The 18,908-nt window shown below is 46.0% G+C and overlaps 1 protein-coding gene across 1 annotated transcript in view; it reads right to left on the bottom strand.

The window, feature by feature from the left end:
- Positions 1–11,258, bottom strand: part of EXPH5 (exophilin 5) — a 75,795-nt gene extending 64,537 nt beyond the window's left edge. Inside the window, exon 1 of the mRNA XM_069969766.1 lies at positions 10,998–11,258. Coding sequence (XP_069825867.1) covers positions 10,998–11,122 — 125 coding nt within the window. The 5' untranslated portion in view covers positions 11,123–11,258. The remainder of the gene's footprint in view (positions 1–10,997) is intronic.
- Positions 11,259–18,908: the final 7,650 nt, after the last annotated feature.

An 18,908-nucleotide genomic window follows, 5' to 3' on the forward strand; every position in this document is an offset into this window, starting at 1 on the left:
AAAGTTTCTTAAAATCGCCTGGACTATTGATTTCTGCAAAAAAAAAATTCACGACAGTGACACTTTAACACAGCGGGTTGGCAGCTCAAAGGCAAGCAGAAAAGCATTAGGTACTGTTTGTATCCCTTGAAAATGCATATTGTACTGTATGCAACGCCGCTCCGTCACCAAATGCTCTGTGTGCTTGAGATGAGTGGTGGCATGTACAGGGTGCATCACCGACCACCTCCAATTTTCCTAACCAGCTCTTGCACCCAGCAAGTGGATGTAACATGAGTGGTGATGCTGCAATGTATGTCCCATTGCTCAGCCCCATAACAAAAAACATCGCTGGATACTTTGCCCAACCCCAAGTGTAATAACCAGAACTGACAATGTCGTAGATCATTATGATGGTGTCAATTCAGGATATTAAAGAGCATCTATTAAGCAAAACTTTTGGCAGGTCACATGATATGTCGAAAGTTTTAATCAGTCGAGGTCTGAGGTTTAGATCAGGGATGTGGAACCTTCGGCCCTCCAGCTGTTGCAAAACTACAATTCCCATCATGCCTTGACAGAGAAAGGCTGAGGGCCGAAAGTGGAGGGCCGAAGGTTCCCCATCCCTAGCTTAGACATTCCCCAATCATTAGAACAGCATCTAATAATCTTTTCCCATGTCATGTGACCCGTCAAAAGTTTTGTTTACGGGCAGGTAAAATTGTACTACAGGTATGAGATGTATTCATAGGGAATGTACTTACAGTTCGGTGTCTTCAGGGCTAGCCAGCCCTAGGATAAGAGACACTAAGGGAATAAAAAATCCCACAGTATTAGAAATTCTATACTGTACCTCAAAAATTAAAAGGCACTTGATAGCTGGGACAATGCCCTAGAAATTCCTGCCTATCATCACATTAACCCTATTCTGTCCCTTTCCCAAGACACAAGGCCGTCAAAAAAAGAGAAGGTGCGCAGTTCACACCATGCGTATTGCCTCTACGCGTTTCCCTCCTCAAAAGATGATTCGTGGGGAGTTCATCAGGAGGCTTTTGATCACCGTCCTGGGGGTAACGATAATACCCAAACAGGACACTGGCGCCATTGATGGAAGACAGCACCAGACTAAACTACTAGCTGATATAAATAGTGCATGGCTAAACAAACCACTCCCCCCCAAAAAAACAACGACATCACAGACTAGTCCATACATAAATTAGATACTTTTAAACTTACGTTATTCAGCTCGTGCCAGGAAGTAATTACTAGAGTTGCCCCCTACCGCAGCGCACGCCTGCTCTCAGCTGGAACGCACGCCGTGGAACTTCCGGCAACCACCATGGAACGCAGACGTCAGATCCGCATAAGTAAATGCAGATGAGAGGTCCGTCGCTCCATGCGCATATACGCAGCGCAATGATGACGTAGCTTGCGTCTCATAAGAGATACCATAGCTGGAACGCATCAGTGAAAACACATATAATGATACATAGCAGCCACTGTATACGCTCACCTAGTCAATTAGATGGTACAATCCTAATTACAAAACATACAGTACCAATATAACTACACATACTATTATGCAACCAGGGATCGCAACATCCATATCGCAAGTCTGCATATGGAAACACTGCAATGATGTAGGGGAAGTGAAAAAATAATATGAGATGAAATAAAGATAAAAGATGAACACATCAACAATATATACAGATAAACACCCAAGCTCAAAAATGTAGCCGAGTGTACTGGTAACCGGGTGATAAAGTTATTTCCCTAGATAAATTACCTAAAGGCTAAGTTTGAAGGAGAATCCTCAATTAGATAAAGACATTATAATTTAATGCTTCATTCAAACCACCTGGATATGTGGACTTGAACCTAAAGATCCACTGGCACTCTTTTTGCAAGATCCTACGATCCCAGTCGCCTCGTCGTACCCCTGGTCTGACCACTTCTATTATGGAAAAACGTAACACCCTAGGGTCCCCATCATGGTATTCCCATATATGTCTGGCCAGGGGTTTATCTCTCCGATGTCTAATGTCCCCAAGGTGGTCACCAATTCTTCTCTTAAGTTGTCTCCTCGTCTTACCAACATAATTTAGTGGACAAGAGCAAGTGCAAACATACACCACACCTACTGAGTCACAATTAGCAAAGTCTCTAATGGTGTAATTGCGTCCCGTAGCCTGACTTGTGACAAGTTTAGTCTGATCTATGAAAGGGCAAGCTACACAGTCTTTTCCGCATCTAAACATCCCTAGTGGTTTGCGATCTAACCATGTCCCACTTGGTTTTGGCGGTATGTAGTGGCTATGAACTAGGCGATCCCGTAAGGATCTACCTCTTCTGTATGTCACCCTCGGTGAACTACCAATTATCTCACCAATGTCCTCGTCCATTTCAAGGATACGCCAGTATTTCTTAAAGACATTGGTGACCTCCCTAGACCTCTCGTCAAAGGTACCTATGATCCTCATTGTTGGAGACGTAGTTTCTACTACCTTGTGTTTAGTGGCTAACAACTCAGTCCTTTGACACATCAGGGCATGCTTGTGGGCATCACGCAACACCATATCGGGATATCCCCTTGTCCGAAAACGTGCACGTAGATCGTTGGCTTGTTGGAAATAGTCAGATACTTGTGAACAATTTCTACGTGCACGTATATACTGACCCTTAGGGATTCCCCGTTTCAGGGCAGTCGGGTGGTGGCTCTCCCATCTGAGTAAATTATTAGTGGAAGTAGGTTTTCGATATATTGTGGTGTCCAGACCACCCTGAGGGTTTTTTCGGATATGTACATCAAGAAATGATATTGATGCATAATGTATCTCATAGGTAAACCGTAAACCCACAGGGTTGGTCTGTAGACTCTCCACAAACCTCCCAAACTCATCAGAGTCACCTTTCCACAAGATGAAAATGTCATCAATGTACCTGGCCCAGAATAAAATATTCTGGGTCCAGGTCTCCGAGCCATCCCCAAACACAATCGTCTCCTCCCACCAGCCCAGGAGTAAATTGGCGTAAGTGGGCGCACATGGGCTACCCATAGCCGTGCCCCTGAGCTGGTGGTAGAAACGAGAATCAAACAAGAAGTAGTTATGGCAGAGAACAAATCGTAATAAATCAATAACAAATTGACTGTGTGCTCTATACTGAGTCCCTCTCATATTGAGGAAGTGCCGTACAGCCGTCTCACCCCAATCATGGGGTATGCTGCTATACAGCGCCTCCACATCTATCGAAGCAAGCATCACATCATCCTCAATTGTGATATCCTCGAGTTTACGTAGCAGATCTGAAGTGTCCCTTGTATAGGAGGGGAGAGATAATACAAACGATCTTAACACTTGATCTAAATAAATGCTGGCATTTTGAGTCAAGGATGACACCCCTGAGACTATGGGGCGACCCTTAAGGGGTACAACCCCCTTATGAATTTTTGGTAAAGAGTAGAATGTGGCGATTGTGGGTAATTTAGGTGTCATAAATTGGCATTCAGATTTAGAGATAAGGCGCTGTTCCAGTGCTGAAATCAATAATTCAGTCAGTTGCTCTGAGAAAATATCAGTGGGGTCAGTTTCAAGAGTTCTATAAGTGCTTCAGAACCAGATTTCCCCCCTTATCTGAGGGTTTAAAGATTAGTGTGGGATCTGATTCTAGCTTTTTAAGGGCCGCCATCTCATCCCTAGTGAGGTTATTATGGAACCTTAGTGGTGTCTTATTTAGTTGTTCCAAATCCTCCACTACTAGCCTCACAAACATGTCGATGTTAGTCGAGTCCACCAGCTGAGGATTATTGCAACTTTTAGGTTTAAGGTTTGAGAAAGGGCCCAGTCCTTGATTGTTGGATATCTCATCCCCCAATGATAAAAGTACTCTAGTGTCCGCCAGGGTATCACGGTATCACGGCTATCTTACAGAACTCTGTTGAGAAATATCAGAATACTCTCAAGGAGAGGAAACATAAACAATATTGTAGAGATCTACTTGAGTTTAAGGAAAAAAGAGCCTATTCCTCCCCCCCAACTAACACAGGTGGAGTGACGAGAGAGACGGACGTCTCCTCCTCGGACGCTGACTTGTCAGATTACGAACAGCAAGGGGCAAGAGGTGTAGGAGTTAGAGGACGGGGTAGGGGAAGAGGAGGAGGGGGAAGGAATAGCAGAGGTAAATCAGGTAAAAAATCGAGAAAATGGGTCAGGCAAGACTATCCCTCTGCACCCTCAGTACCATCCTCCTCTGTATCAGCTTCATCCCAACCTACCTCCTCTTTTTTAGAGGGGGAACTAGTGTCCACCCTGAGACCACGAGGGAGGGGCCGTCAGGAGGGACTGTAGAGAATCAAATAATAAACCTCACCTCACATGAACTTACGCCTATTGAAAAACAGGTTCTGTCTAAGGGGCTATCCTTCGTACCAGTTACGAGGTTTGATTTGTTTACCTGGACGAAGGATATTAATTTATTTGCACGCAAACTTAGGTGGAAGAAATTTTTTTCGATCCAGGATAAACAACAGTGTCAGGACCTGGGGATTGACCGTGATACCCTGGCGGACACTAGAGTACTTTTATCATTGGGGGATGAGATATCCAACAATCAAGGACTGGGCCCTTTCTCAAACCTTAAACCTAAAAGTTGCAATAATCCTCAGCTGGTGGACTCGACTAACATCGACATGTTTGTGAGGCTAGTAGTGGAGGATTTGGAACAACTAAATAAGACACCACTAAGGTTCCATAATAACCTCACTAGGGATGAGATGGCGGCCCTTAAAAAGCTAGAATCAGATCCCACACTAATCTTTAAACCCTCAGATAAGGGGGGAAATCTGGTTCTGAAGCACTTATAGAACTCTTGAAACTGACCCCACTGATATTTTCTCAGAGCAACTGACTGAATTATTGATTTCAGCACTGGAACAGCGCCTTATCTCTAAATCTGAATGCCAATTTATGACACCTAAATTACCCACAATCGCCACATTCTACTCTTTACCAAAAATTCATAAGGGGGTTGTACCCCTTAAGGGTCGCCCCATAGTCTCAGGGGTGTCATCCTTGACTCAAAATGCCAGCATTTATTTAGATCAAGTGTTAAGATCGTTTGTATTATCTCTCCCCTCCTATACAAGGGACACTTCAGATCTGCTACGTAAACTCGAGGATATCACAATTGAGGATGATGTGATGCTTGCTTCGATAGATGTGGAGGCGCTGTATAGCAGCATACCCCATGATTGGGGTGAGACGGCTGTACGGCACTTCCTCAATATGAGAGGGACTCAGTATAGAGCACACAGTCAATTTGTTATTGATTTATTACGATTTGTTCTCTGCCATAACTACTTCTTGTTTGATTCTCGTTTCTACCACCAGCTCAGGGGCACGGCTATGGGTAGCCCATGTGCGCCCACTTACGCCAATTTGCTCCTGGGCTGGTGGGAGGAGACGATTGTGTTTGGGGATGGCTCGGAGACCTGGACCCAGAATATTTTATTCTGGGCCAGGTACATTGATGACATTTTCATCTTGTGGAAAGGTGACTCTGATGAGTTTGGGAGGTTTGTGGAGAGTCTACAGACCAACCCTGTGGGTTTACGGTTTACCTATGAGATACATTATGCATCAATATCATTTCTTGATGTACATATCCGAAAAAACCCTCAGGGTGGTCTGGACACCACAATATATCGAAAACCTACTTCCACTAATAATTTACTCAGATGGGAGAGCCACCACCCGACTGCCCTGAAACGGGGAATCCCTAAGGGTCAGTATATACGTGCACGTAGAAATTGTTCACAAGTATCTGACTATTTCCAACAAGCCAACGATCTACGTGCACGTTTTCGGACAAGGGGATATCCCGATATGGTGTTGCGTGATGCCCACAAGCATGCCCTGATGTGTCAAAGGACTGAGTTGTTAGCCACTAAACACAAGGTAGTAGAAACTACGTCTCCAACAATGAGGATCATAGGTACCTTTGACGAGAGGTCTAGGGAGGTCACCAATGTCTTTAAGAAATACTGGCGTATCCTTGAAATGGACGAGGACATTGGTGAGATAATTGGTAGTTCACCGAGGGTGACATACAGAAGAGGTAGATCCTTACGGGATCGCCTAGTTCATAGCCACTACATACCGCCAAAACCAAGTGGGACATGGTTAGATCGCAAACCACTAGGGATGTTTAGATGCGGAAAAGACTGTGTAGCTTGCCCTTTCATAGATCAGACTAAACTTGTCACAAGTCAGGCTACGGGACGCAATTACACCATTAGAGACTTTGCTAATTGTGACTCAGTAGGTGTGGTGTATGTTTGCACTTGCTCTTGTCCACTAAATTATGTTGGTAAGACGAGGAGACAACTTAAGAGAAGAATTGGTGACCACCTTGGGGACATTAGACATCGGAGAGATAAACCCCTGGCCAGACATATATGGGAATACCATGATGGGGACCCTAGGGTGTTACGTTTTTCCATAATAGAAGTGGTCAGACCAGGGGTACGACGAGGCGACTGGGATCGTAGGATCTTGCAAAAAGAGTGCCAGTGGATCTTTAGGTTCAAGTCCACATATCCAGGTGGTTTGAATGAAGCATTAAATTATAATGTCTTTATCTAATTGAGGATTCTCCTTCAAACTTAGCCTTTAGGTAATTTATCTAGGGAAATAACTTTATCACCCGGTTACCAGTACACTCGGCTACATTTTTGAGCTTGGGTGTTTATCTGTATATATTGTTGATGTGTTCATCTTTTATCTTTATTTCATCTCATATTATTTTTTCACTTCCCCTACATCATTGCAGTGTTTCCATATGCAGACTTGCGATATGGATGTTGCGATCCCTGGTTGCATAATAGTATGTGTAGTTATATTGGTACTGTATGTTTTGTAATTAGGATTGTACCATCTAATTGACTAGGTGAGCGTATACAGTGGCTGCTATGTATCATTATATGTGTTTTCACTGATGCGTTCCAGCTATGGTATCTCTTATGAGACGCAAGCTACGTCATCATTGCGCTGCGTATATGCGCATGGAGCGACGGACCTCTCATCTGCATTTACTTATGCGGATCTGACGTCTGCGTTCCATGGTGGTTGCCGGAAGTTCCACGGCGTGCGTTCCAGCTGAGAGCAGGCGTGCGCTGCGGTAGGGGGCAACTCTAGTAATTACTTCCTGGCACGAGCTGAATAACGTAAGTTTAAAAGTATCTAATTTATGTATGGACTAGTCTGTGATGTCGTTGTTTTTTTGGGGGGGAGTGGTTTGTTTAGCCATGCACTATTTATATCAGCTAGTAGTTTAGTCTGGTGCTGTCTTCCATCAATGGCGCCAGTGTCCTGTTTGGGTATTATCGTTACCCCCAGGACGGTGATCAAAAGCCTCCTGATGAACTCCCCACGAATCATCTTTTGAGGAGGGAAACGCGTAGAGGCAATACGCATGGTGTGAACTGCGCACCTTCTTTTTTTTTGACGGCCTTGTGTCTTGGGAAAGGGACAGAATAGGGTTAATGTGATGATAGGCAGGAATTTCTAGGGCATTGTCCCAGCTATCAAGTGCCTTTTAATTTTTGAGGTACAGTATAGAATTTCTAATACTGTGGGATTTTTTATTCCCTTAGTGTCTCTTATCCTAGGGCTGGCTAGCCCTGAAGACACCGAACTGTAAGTACATTCCCTATGAATTTATCTGAGTGTCCCCCGACACAGGCTTGTTAAATGCCGCTTAGTGGCATGGTTATCTTTTTATACAACTTTTTGGATATATATGTGTGTTCTTTTAAATGGTTCTATTAAAAGTTAAATTTTAGACAATATACACTTTTTTCCTTTGCAGTGAATTTCTTTTGATTAGGTGTATTTTTCTCATTCATTTTTCCTTGCTGTGATATTTTACAGGTATGAGATGTGTCCATCTAAAACCAAAACAAACATATTTCTGCATCCACATCATGGACACAAGACCCACCTGAACCATGCTGTCATTTTGGGCCATCAGACCCGGGACCATTAGAATACAGCACGCCAAGGGTGCGATAACACATATGCCATTGTGCCACACGTTGACATACAGAAGAGTGACAGTCTGTTTTTCAGCACCGTGTTAAAGTGAAACAGACAATTATTAATAATAATCGCGCCGACGTGTTTCTCGGGTGCCACTTAAAAGTGAGGCAGCTCTAACCACATGGCTAGTCTGGTAGTGAGAGGCCATCATTAGCATAAGACTGGCAATTCTGGACAGTGGCACCCACTGCGGCAGATCACTATGAATAGATGGTTTTATGGATGGGGTCAGACGGGCGGCACAGTCTCTACATGAGCGGGTGACTCATTCAGTTTCCAGACTTAGCTGCTATGTAAGTCTATGGGGCTGTTGCTAAGTGCTGGTAGAATATCTCATACTATAGGCTATCAGGGCACGCTGGGACTGTAGGCTATCAGGGCACGCTGGGACTGTAGGCTATAAGGGCATGCTGGAACTGTAGGCTATAAGGGCATGCTGGAACTGTAGGCTGCATGCTGGAACTGTAGGCTATCAGGGCATGCTGGAACTGTAGGCTATCAGGGCATGCTGGAACTGTAGGCTATCAGGGCATGCTGGGAGTTATAGTTGGGCAGTCACTGGTTGCATGTCCTGATCTATGTGCAGTCTTGGCTGGGAGTTGATAAGTTATATTCTTATTGCGATTAGTTATAATGCAGAATGCAGACCACCCCCTGCTGTAGAAGTACACAATGTGACCGTATAACAGTAGTGCAGCAGTATATCAGTGGTGTAGCAATACAGCAGTAGTGCAGCAGTAAGCAGCAGTATAGGAGTAGCACATCAGTATAGTAGTAGTGCAGCACTATAGATGTAGTATAATAGTATTATATTAGTAGTGCAGCAGTATAGCAGTAGTATATTAGTAGTATAGCAGCATAGCAGTAGTATATTAGTAGTATAGCAGCATAGCAGTAGTATATTAGTAGTATATCAGCATAGCAGTAGTATATTAGTAGTATATCAGCATAGCAGTAGTATATTAGTAGTATAGCAGCAGTATCTTAGTAGTGCAGCAGTATAGCAGTAGCGCAGCGGTATAGATATAGTGCAGCAGTATAGCAGTAGTATATTAATAGTGCAGCAGTATAGGAGTAGCACATCAGTACAGTAAATATGTAGTATAGTAGTAGTGCAGCAGCCGTATAGCAGTAGTGCAGCAGTATAGATGTAGTATGGCAGTATAGGGGTAGCACAGCACTATACCTGTAGTGGTGCAGTAGACAGTATTGATGTAGTGCAGTAGTAAAGACAGTATAGATGTGGTGCAGTAGATTAAATATATAGGAGTAGTGCAGCCGTATAGGAGTAGTGCAGCCGTATAGGAGTAGTGCAGCCGTATAGGAGTAGTGCAGCCGTATAGCAGTAGTGCAGCCGTATAGCAGTAGTGCAGCCGTATAGGAGTAGTGCAGCAGTATAGTAGTAGTTCAGTAGTATAGGAGTAGTGCAGCCGTATAGCAGTAGTGCAGCAGTATAGTAGTAGTTCAGTAGTGTAGCAGTATAGCAGTAGTTCAGTAGTGTAGCAGTAGTGCAGCAGTATAGCAGTAGTGCAGCAGTATAGCAGTAGTGCAGCAGTATAGCAGTAGTGCAGCAGTATAGCAGTAGTGCAGCAGTAGTGCAGCAGTATAGCAGTAGTGCAGCAGTATAGCAGTAGTGCAGCAGTATAGCAGTAGTGCAGCAGTATAGCAGTAGTTCAGTAGTGTAGCAGTAGTGCAGCCGTATAGCAGTAGTGTAGCAGTATAGTAGTCCAGTAGTATAGCAGTAGTGCAGCAGTATAGTAGTAGTTCAGTAGTGTAGCAGTAGTGTAGCAGTAGCGCAGCAGTAGTGCAGTAGTATAGCAGTAGTGCAGCAGTAGAGCAGTAGTGCAGCAGTATAGTAGTTCAGTAGTATAGCAGTAGTGCAGCCGTATAGGAGTAGTGTAGCAGTAGTGCAGCCGTATAGGAGTAGTGCAGCAGTATAGTAGTAGTTCAGTAGTATAGCAGTAGTGCAGCCGTATAGCAGTAGTGCAGCAGTATAGCAGTAGTGCAGCAGTATAGTAGTTCAGTAGTATAGCAGTAGTGCAGCCGTATAGGAGTAGTGTAGCAGTAGTGCAGCCGTATAGGAGTAGTGCAGCAGTATAGTAGTAGTTCAGTAGTATAAGAGTAGTGCAGCCGTATAGCAGTAGTGCAGCAGTATAGTAGTAGTGTAGCAGTATAGTAGTAGTCCAGTAGTATAGCAGTAGTGTAGTAGTTTAGTAGTATAGCAGTAGTGTAGCAGTATAGTAGTAGTCCAGTAGTGTAGTAGTTTAGTAGTATAGCAGTAGTGTAGCAGTATAGTAGTAGTCCAGTAGTATAGCAGTAGTGTAGTAGTTTAGTAGTATAGCAGTAGTGCAGCAGTATAGTAGTAGTGTAGCAGTATAGTAGTAGTCCAGTAGTATAGCAGTAGTGTAGTAGTTTAGTAGTATAGCAGTAGTGTAGCAGTATAGTAGTAGTCCAGTAGTATAGCAGTAGTGTAGTAGTTTAGTAGTATAGCAGTAGTGCAGCAGTATAGTAGTAGTGTAGCAGTATAGTAGTAGTCCAGTAGTATAGCAGTAGTGTAGTAGTTTAGTAGTATAGCAGTAGTGCAGCAGTATAGTAGTAGTGTAGCAGTATAGTAGTAGTATAGCAGTAGTGTAGTAGTTTAGTAGTATAGCAGTAGTGCAGCAGTATAGTAGTAGTCCAGTAGTATAGCAGTAGTGTAGTAGTTTAGTAGTATAGCAGTATAGTAGTAGTCCAGTAGTATAGTAGTAGTCCAGTAGTATAGCAGTAGTGCAGCAGTATAGCAGTAGTGCAGCCGTATAGCAGTAGTGTAGCAGTATAGTAGTAGTCCAGTAGTATAGCAGTAGTGCAGCAGTATAGCAGTAGTTCAGTAGTATAGCAGTAGTGCAGCCGTATAGCAGTAGTGCAGCAGTGCCCGCCCCTCACCTCAGCCTCTCTCTCTCCGTCCTCCTCAGCTCCTCGTCCCGCTCCAGCACCTCCAGGATCCGGCATGCTTCCTCCTCCTTCAGAAAGCTGAGATCCAGGCTGCCCGGGCCGCCCTGCATGTCCATGTCTGCTGCAGGTAGCGCGCTCAGCCCTGAGGTATCACCATGGTGCCAGCGCCGCGATACCAGTGCGTTTCCTGCGGCTCCAACCTGTCCTGTGAGCGCAACTTCATACCCGGCCACCTGCAGCCGGGACGCTCCCTAGTGATTGACAGTTGTCACAGCCAATCGGTGCGCAGGAAGGAGCTGGCAGGTGAGATGGCGACCAATCAGCGCGGAGGGAGAGAGAGTGACTGTATGACTGTCACCAGGCACCTGACACAGGAGGATCAGAAAGTGAAGTGTGACTGTGGCTCACCCTGATAATACCACACAGTGCCTGACACCTGCCCCACACCCTGCTCAGGTAACAGATACAGTGTGCTGCACATGTATACTACACCTCATGGAGGGATATATAATAATAATAATAACAATAATATTTATTTGTATAGCGCCAACAGATTGTTAGGACCCAGACCTCATGTTATGTTGTTTGCCTATATCACACATCTATGGTTAACGCAGTCTTCCTTAACCCTTAGAGGACCGGGCCAATTTCAATTTTTGCTTTTCATTTTTCCCTCCTTGTGCTTAAAAGGCCATAGCACTTGCATTTTTTCACCTAGAAACCCGCATGAGCCCTTATTTTTTGCGTCACTAATTGTACTTTGCAATGATAGGCTGAATTTTTCATAAAGTACACTGCGAAACCAGGAACAAATTCAATGTGTGGTGAAATTGAAAAAAAAACAAACGCATTTCTTTTATTTGGAGGGTATTTTATCTACGCCATTCGCCCTGGGGTAAAACTGACTTGTTATATATGTTCCTCAAGTCGTAACAATTACAACGATATATAACATGTATAACTTTTCTTTTATCTGACCATTTTAAACAAATATATGTTTCTTAAAATCGCTCCATTCCCAGGCTTATAGCGCTTTTATCCTTTGGTCTATGGGGCTGTGTCAGGTGTCATTTTTTGCGCCATGATGTGATCTTTCTATCGGTACCTTGATTGTGCATATACAACTTTTTGATTGCTTTTTATTACAATATTTCTGGATTTGATGCGACCAAAAATGCTCAATTTTGCACTTTGGGATTTTTTTTTGCTTATGCCCTTTAACGTGCAAGATCAGGAATGTGATTAATTAATAGTTCAGGTGATAACGCACGCGGTGATAGCAAACATGTTTCTTTATTTATTTTTATTTATAACATGGGAAAAGGGGGGTGATTCACACTTTTATTAGGGGAGGGGGCTTTTTATTAACCCCTAGACGACCCTGGACGTAGGGTTACGTCATGGAAGTCTGTCCCCAGACGACCCATGACGTAACCTTACGTCCTGGGTGTTTTTCCCGCTATGAAGCGCGCTCCGGAGCGGAGCGCGCTTCATAGCAGGTGGGGGCCGGCTGCAATCAGCAGCCGGGACCTCACCGGTAATGACACGCTGCAGCGATCGCGCTGCCGCGTGTCATTAAAGGGGTTGTCCGGCGATAAAAAATTATTCACCGAATAACACACATTACAAAGTTATACAACTTTGTAATGTATGTTATGTCTGTGAATGGCCCCCTTCCCCGTGTCCCACCACCCCCACCCGTGTACCCGGAAGTGTGGTGCGCTATACATTACCTGTCGCGTGCCGACCACGGTCTCCGATCGTCAGCAGTGACGTCTTCTTCGGGAGGCCACGGATCTTCCCGAGTGCCGGCCACCCTCTGCAGCGTCATCCGAAGCTCAGCCGCGATTGGCTGAGCATAACTGTGCTCAGCCAATCGCGGCTGAGCAGCTGATGACGTGGCCGCGTCATCAGCCGCTCAGCCGCGATTGGCTGAGCACAGTTATGCTCAGCCAATCGCGGCTGAGCTTCGTATGACGCTGCAGAGGGTGGCCGGCACTCGGGAAGATCCGCCAAGCTCCCGAAGAAGACGTCACTGCTGACGATCGGAGACCGTGGACGACACGATATGCGGTGAGTATAATGCACCACACTTCCGGGTCTAGCGTGGGTGGGGGGAAACACGGGGAAGGGGGCCATTCACAGACATAACATACATTACAAAGTTGTATAACTTTGTAATGTGTGTTATTGTGTGAATAATTTTTTATCGCCGGACAACCCCTTTAACCCCTTAAACGCGTTTAAGTGTAAGTGACAGGGGGAGTCCCCTGTCACTTACCGATCGGGACCCCCGCAGTGTGACTGCGGGGGTCCCGATCGTTGAAACGGACTGCCGGAGGTCTCTCACCTGCCTCCGTGTGGTCCGATCGGCGATCTGCTACACTAAGCCTGCACAGGCAGGCTCAATGAGCAGATCGCCGATAACACTGATCAATGCTATGCCTATGGCATAGCATTCATCAGTGTAGAAATCAAAGTAATGTATGTAGAAGTCCCCCAAAGGGACTTCAAAAGTGTAAAAAAAAAAAAGTTCAAAACACTAACACACTACCCCAAAACCCCTCCCCCAATAAAAGTCTAAATCACCCCCCTTTCCCATTATATAAATAAAACATATAAAAATGAATAAATAGATAAACATATAACATACCGTAGCGTGCGTAATTGTCCGATCTATTAAAATATAACAAGCGTCATTGCGACCGGTAAACGGCGTACACGAAAAGAGGGGAAAAAGTGCGCAGATTACCGATTTTATGTTACATTATATATTAAAAAAAATCAATAAAAAGTGATCAAAATGTCCGATCTTCACAAATATGGTATTAATAAAAACTAGAGATCATGGCGGAAAAAATGACACCCCATACAGCCCCGTAGGTGAAAAAATAAAACCGTTATAAGCGTCACAATAGGCCCATTTTATTAATCTTTAATTGGCAAAAAAAAGGATTTCATAAAAAAAAATATATATAACATTAGAGAATCTGTGTAACCTGCATATGGTTGTGTTCGGACTGACCTATAGAATAATAGTGTCATGTCGCTGTTACCATATAGTGCATTACGTAGACACAGGAACCCCCCAAACGTTACCATATCGCATTCTTTCTTACGATTTCACCTATTTATATCTTCATAAATAATATATTTGGAATTCCATCATACATGTTATGGTAAAATGAAAGGCGCCATTACAAAGTACAACTATTCCTGTAAAAAACAAGCACTTACATGGCTTGTAGATAGAAAACTGAGAGTGCTAGAGCTCTTAGAAGGGGAGGAGGGAAAAACGAAAGCACTAAGATCACAATTTGCGCGGTCCACTGGGTCATTTTGGGCCTGGTCCTCAAAGGGTTAATAATGACACTTTATTTACTTTTACTTTTACACTTATACTAGAAGCCCCCCTGGGTTAGGGTTATTCCCCCCTGGGGTTAGGGCTATTCCCCCTGGGGTTAGGGTTATTCCCCCTGGGGGACTTCTAGTATAAGTACACTGATTTCTCATTGCGATCTATGCTGCATAGTGATACAGCATAGATCGATGAGATAGGCACTCGATTGCTTCCGTCTGCTGCAGCCGGAAGCAACTGAATGCCGAGCCAGGATCAGCGCCATTACAGGGCAGACCCCGGCCGGGTGAAGACACGGGGATCGCTCCTCCGGGACAACATCCCGGAGGGGCGATTTCCATCATTAGACACCAGGGAACAGCTGCATCAAGTAATCGGATGCAGCTGTCATCTTTGACAGCTGCATTCGATTATCTAATTAGCGGGCATGGCGATGGGATCGTGCCTGCTTATAGCAAACCTAATGATTGACCTACTGAATCAATTGGCGTTGGCACATGGATGCCGGTGACACGGTCTTATTTTTAAATTGCCACCTGGTTCCCATACACGGCGCCGGACTTTTACAGAGCACTGGTAGGCACACTGCCTCCCCCACCCAGCATGACGAAACCCCCTCCCCTGTGCGAGCGACTGTGCTCGATTCTAATGGAGCCATGTCACAGAGCGGAGGGGGTTTCGGCACGCTGGGGGGGGATGGACCGTTGCTCGGGAAAAGACAGTCGACGAGCACAGGAACCGGGAGGCAAAAATAGCAGCGAAGTACCTGATGGTACATTCACTGTAAAGGGGTTATCGAGCATTCGAAAAACACGGTCGCTTTCCTTCAGAAACATTATCATTCTTGTCTCCAGTTTAGGTGTGGTTTTGCAACTAAGCTCTATTTACTTCAATGGAACTGAGTTGAAAACCACACCAAACTGGAGACAAGAGAGGAGCTGTTTCTGGAGGAAAGCGACCGTGTTTTCCGCACGTTGGATAACCTCTTTAAAGTCAGCAGAAGTCTATAGATACATCACCCTATATGCATGTGTTGTGTTTTTGGCAAAACAAACATATACCCCAGGCATGGAGCAAAACTTGATGTAAATGGGGTCTTAGAGGGTTTATGCAGGCTTACAAATGCTTGGCCACTTTTTCCAGATACAGCGCCTCTCGTGTCCCTAAGTTTGGAAGTGGTTTTGCACCTCAGTTCCATTGAAGTGAATGGGCTGAATTAGGGCTGGGCGATTAATCGAATTAATTCGATTAATCGTCCAGAACGTTGAAATCGATTTGATTTTTTGTGAAAATCGTAAATTCGATTTTCACAAAAAATCATTTCGGGCTGCGGTGCCGGGGAGGAGCTGAGAGAAGGGGGGTTGCGGTGCAGGCCGGCGGGAGAGCCGTAGAGGGGCGGTGTGGGTGAGCGGGGAGAAGATGCTGGGTGGCCAGGCTGGAGAGGGGCGGTGCAGTGCCGGCGGCCTCCAGCCACTGACAGCGCCGCCGCTGATCTGCCCCCGCCCCTTCCACTGAGCGTCCCACTCCCCTCCCGGCCAGATATGGAGGTCCCGGGTCTGTGGAGGAGGAGGCCGCAGGGACTACAGTAGGTGGTGATCGCGGCGCTGCTCGTCCTGGAGCTATACAGCGGGATCGGGGGGCTCAGTGCAGACCCCCGTTCCCGCTCTATAGCTCCGTGACCCGCAGCTATGCGATCACCACCTACTGTAGTCCCTGCAGCCTCCTCCTCCACAGACCCGGGACCTCCATATCTGGCCGGGAGGGGAGCGTGTGTGTGGAGGTGAGAGGAGGAGGAGATGTATGTGCCCTCCTGCTCCAATCACCTCCAGCTGCACCAGTCACCCCCCAGTCCCCTCAGTGTCCCCCCAATCCCCTCATTGTTCCCTCAGTGTCCCCCCCCCAGTCCCCTTTAGTGTCCCCCCCAGTCCCCTTCAGTGTCCCCTTCAGTGTCCCCCCCCAGTCCCCTTCAGTGTCCCCCCGTCCCCTCATTGTTCCCTCAGTGTCCCCCCCGTCCCCTTCAGTGTGTCCCCCCCCAGTCCCCTTCAGTGTGTCCCCCCAGTCCCCTTCAGTGTGTCCCCCCCAGTCCCCTCATTGTTCCCTCAGTGTCCCCCCCAATCCCCTCAGTGTCCCCCCCAGTCCCCTCAGTGTCCCCCCAGTCCCCCATTGTCACCCCAGTCCCCTTTAGTGTCACCCCAGTCCCCTTTAGTGTCACCCCAGTCCCCTTTAGTGTCCCCCAGTGTCACCCCAGTCCCCTTTAGTGTCACCCCAGTCCCCTTTAGTGTCCCCCAGTGTCACCCCAGTCCCCTTTAGTGTCACCCCAGTCCCCTTTAGTGTCCCCCAGTGTCACCCCAGTCCCCTTTAGTGTCACTCCAGTCCCCTTTAGTGTCCCCCAGTGTCACCCCAGTCCCCTTTAGTGTCCCCCATTGTCCCTCCAGTCCCCCAGTGTCACCCCAGTCCCCTTTAGTGTCCCCCAGTCCCCTTTAGTGTCCCCCAGTGTCACCCCAGTCCCCTTTAGTGTCCCCCAGTCCCCTTTAGTGTCACCCCAGTCCCCTTCAGTTTTACCCCAGTCACCCCTCATCTATACCTGTACTACTACACCCCTTATCCACTATACCTCCACTCCTACACCCCCTATCCACTATACCTCCACTACTACACCCCCTATCCACTATACCTCCACTCCTACACCCCCTATCCACTATACCTCCACTACTACACCCTACGTAGATGGAGGCACAAACATGATTTCCTATACTATATGGGGCCTCTGTTACACTGGAAAGCAATACAGTTGTTGTCTAAAATATTAAAATAGTATCTGATGCTGCAGGGAGAAAATGTTCTGTTTATTTAGCAAAAAAGGAAAAAAATCGAGATTTAAATCGAGAATCGTCAAAAAATTTTAAAAAAATCGAGATTTTATTTTTTGCCCATATCGCCCAGCCCTAGGCTGAATTGTAATAATAGTGGCACTGTTTTTGAAATGAGAGGAGCCATGTTTTTTTTGTTTTCTTTAAATCCTGGGTAACCCCTTTAACAGGGAACCTGCCAGCCCCCTACTAGTAACATACACATGTAGTTGCGCTGCAGAGATGAGTCCGATGCCCATAGAGAATGACGGCTCCATCGCAGGTAAATTGCATACAGCGCGCGGACAGCTTCGGGCGCTGATCTCTTCGTCCCCAGACCGGCTCCAGGAGCGGGACTCAACGGAAAGAGTAAGTATCCAGGGGCTGCACCGGGGGGTCAGACGGGCTCTGTGCCCGCGTCCCCAGTGACAGGTTCCCTTTAAGAGTCTCAAAACACAGATCTAGCCAGATATCCCTCCGGAAAGGACCCAGCCAAGGGGTGGCTCCTGCAGGGAAATCACCAAAACCACCATATTAAGTGGCCCTGTTCATGTTTCCCAGGAGGCAATGCACCTAGGATTTCACTGCATTGAGCGTTTTCACTAGCAGCCGGCAGTGTTATCGTTTGGCTGGTCTCAGCGATCTGTTTCTCTTATGGCTCTACTAGGCATTGCTCCCACCTAGAATCCCAGAATCCTGCTTCACACTGATGAGAGGCAACACTCCGAAACAGCTGTCTGTGGCTGGATACCTGGCCTTGGTTTTTCTTTTGTCATTACATTGACTTATAGGGCCACTTCATATTGTGGTTTCCTTACAGGAGCCGCCCCTTGCCTGGGTCCTTCCCGGAGGGATATCTGGCTAGTCCTGTGTTTTGAGACTCTTAAATGAGGCTCCACGGGCTCTTCTTTTTGCATGTTCATGTTTCCCAGGGGGCAATGCACTTAGGATTTCACTGCATTGAGCGCTGTAACTAGCATCTGGCAGTGTTATCTTTGGCTGGTTTCCCTGAGATCAGTGATCTGTTTCTCTTTTGATTTCTATAACATGACAGAATAAGAGTATGGCTGACCCTTTCTTTCACCCAACTGATCTGATCTGGATCTGATCAACCTGAATAAGCACAACCTTTTCCATGTCTCTATGACATGTCAAATGTTTTCTTAAATGACTGTGACACTTTGAGGAATGTCAGCTTGATCCCTCTAATATGGGACCTTTTGCTCCCCTCAGGCACCAGGGTCCGGGTGTGACTGCTACCTGTACACTACCTATAGCTACTCACCTAGCAGGTGTCCGAGCGCCATAAAGTCTAAAACCTGCAAACATATAGCTGAAGGCACTATGACTCTGGGGGCGATCAGATGATGGCTCATTATGGGATCAAGTGAATGAAGGATGAGGGATGAGACAATGCTTACCTACCAGAGGTTGTCTTGAAAGGGACGGATGGATTTAGAAAGCCAATAATAGGTAAATAGCCTCTGCTGACACCATTTCTAGGGTCCAGCACACATAAGAGTGCAAGGTTTTTCAGGATGTATTGCAAACCATAGCTTTCTGTTACAGTACCGTCATGTAGAGGGCCCTTCTTCCTAAATTCTGGCGAAAATCTTTTTCTTTCAAATCATCTGGTTTCAGAAAGTTATATAGATTTCTAATTTACTTCTAATTAAAAATCTCAAGTCTTCCCAT

The sequence above is a fragment of the Dendropsophus ebraccatus genome, chromosome 5 (genome assembly GCF_027789765.1).
Source record: "Dendropsophus ebraccatus isolate aDenEbr1 chromosome 5, aDenEbr1.pat, whole genome shotgun sequence".
NCBI lineage: Eukaryota > Metazoa > Chordata > Amphibia > Anura > Hylidae > Dendropsophus > Dendropsophus ebraccatus.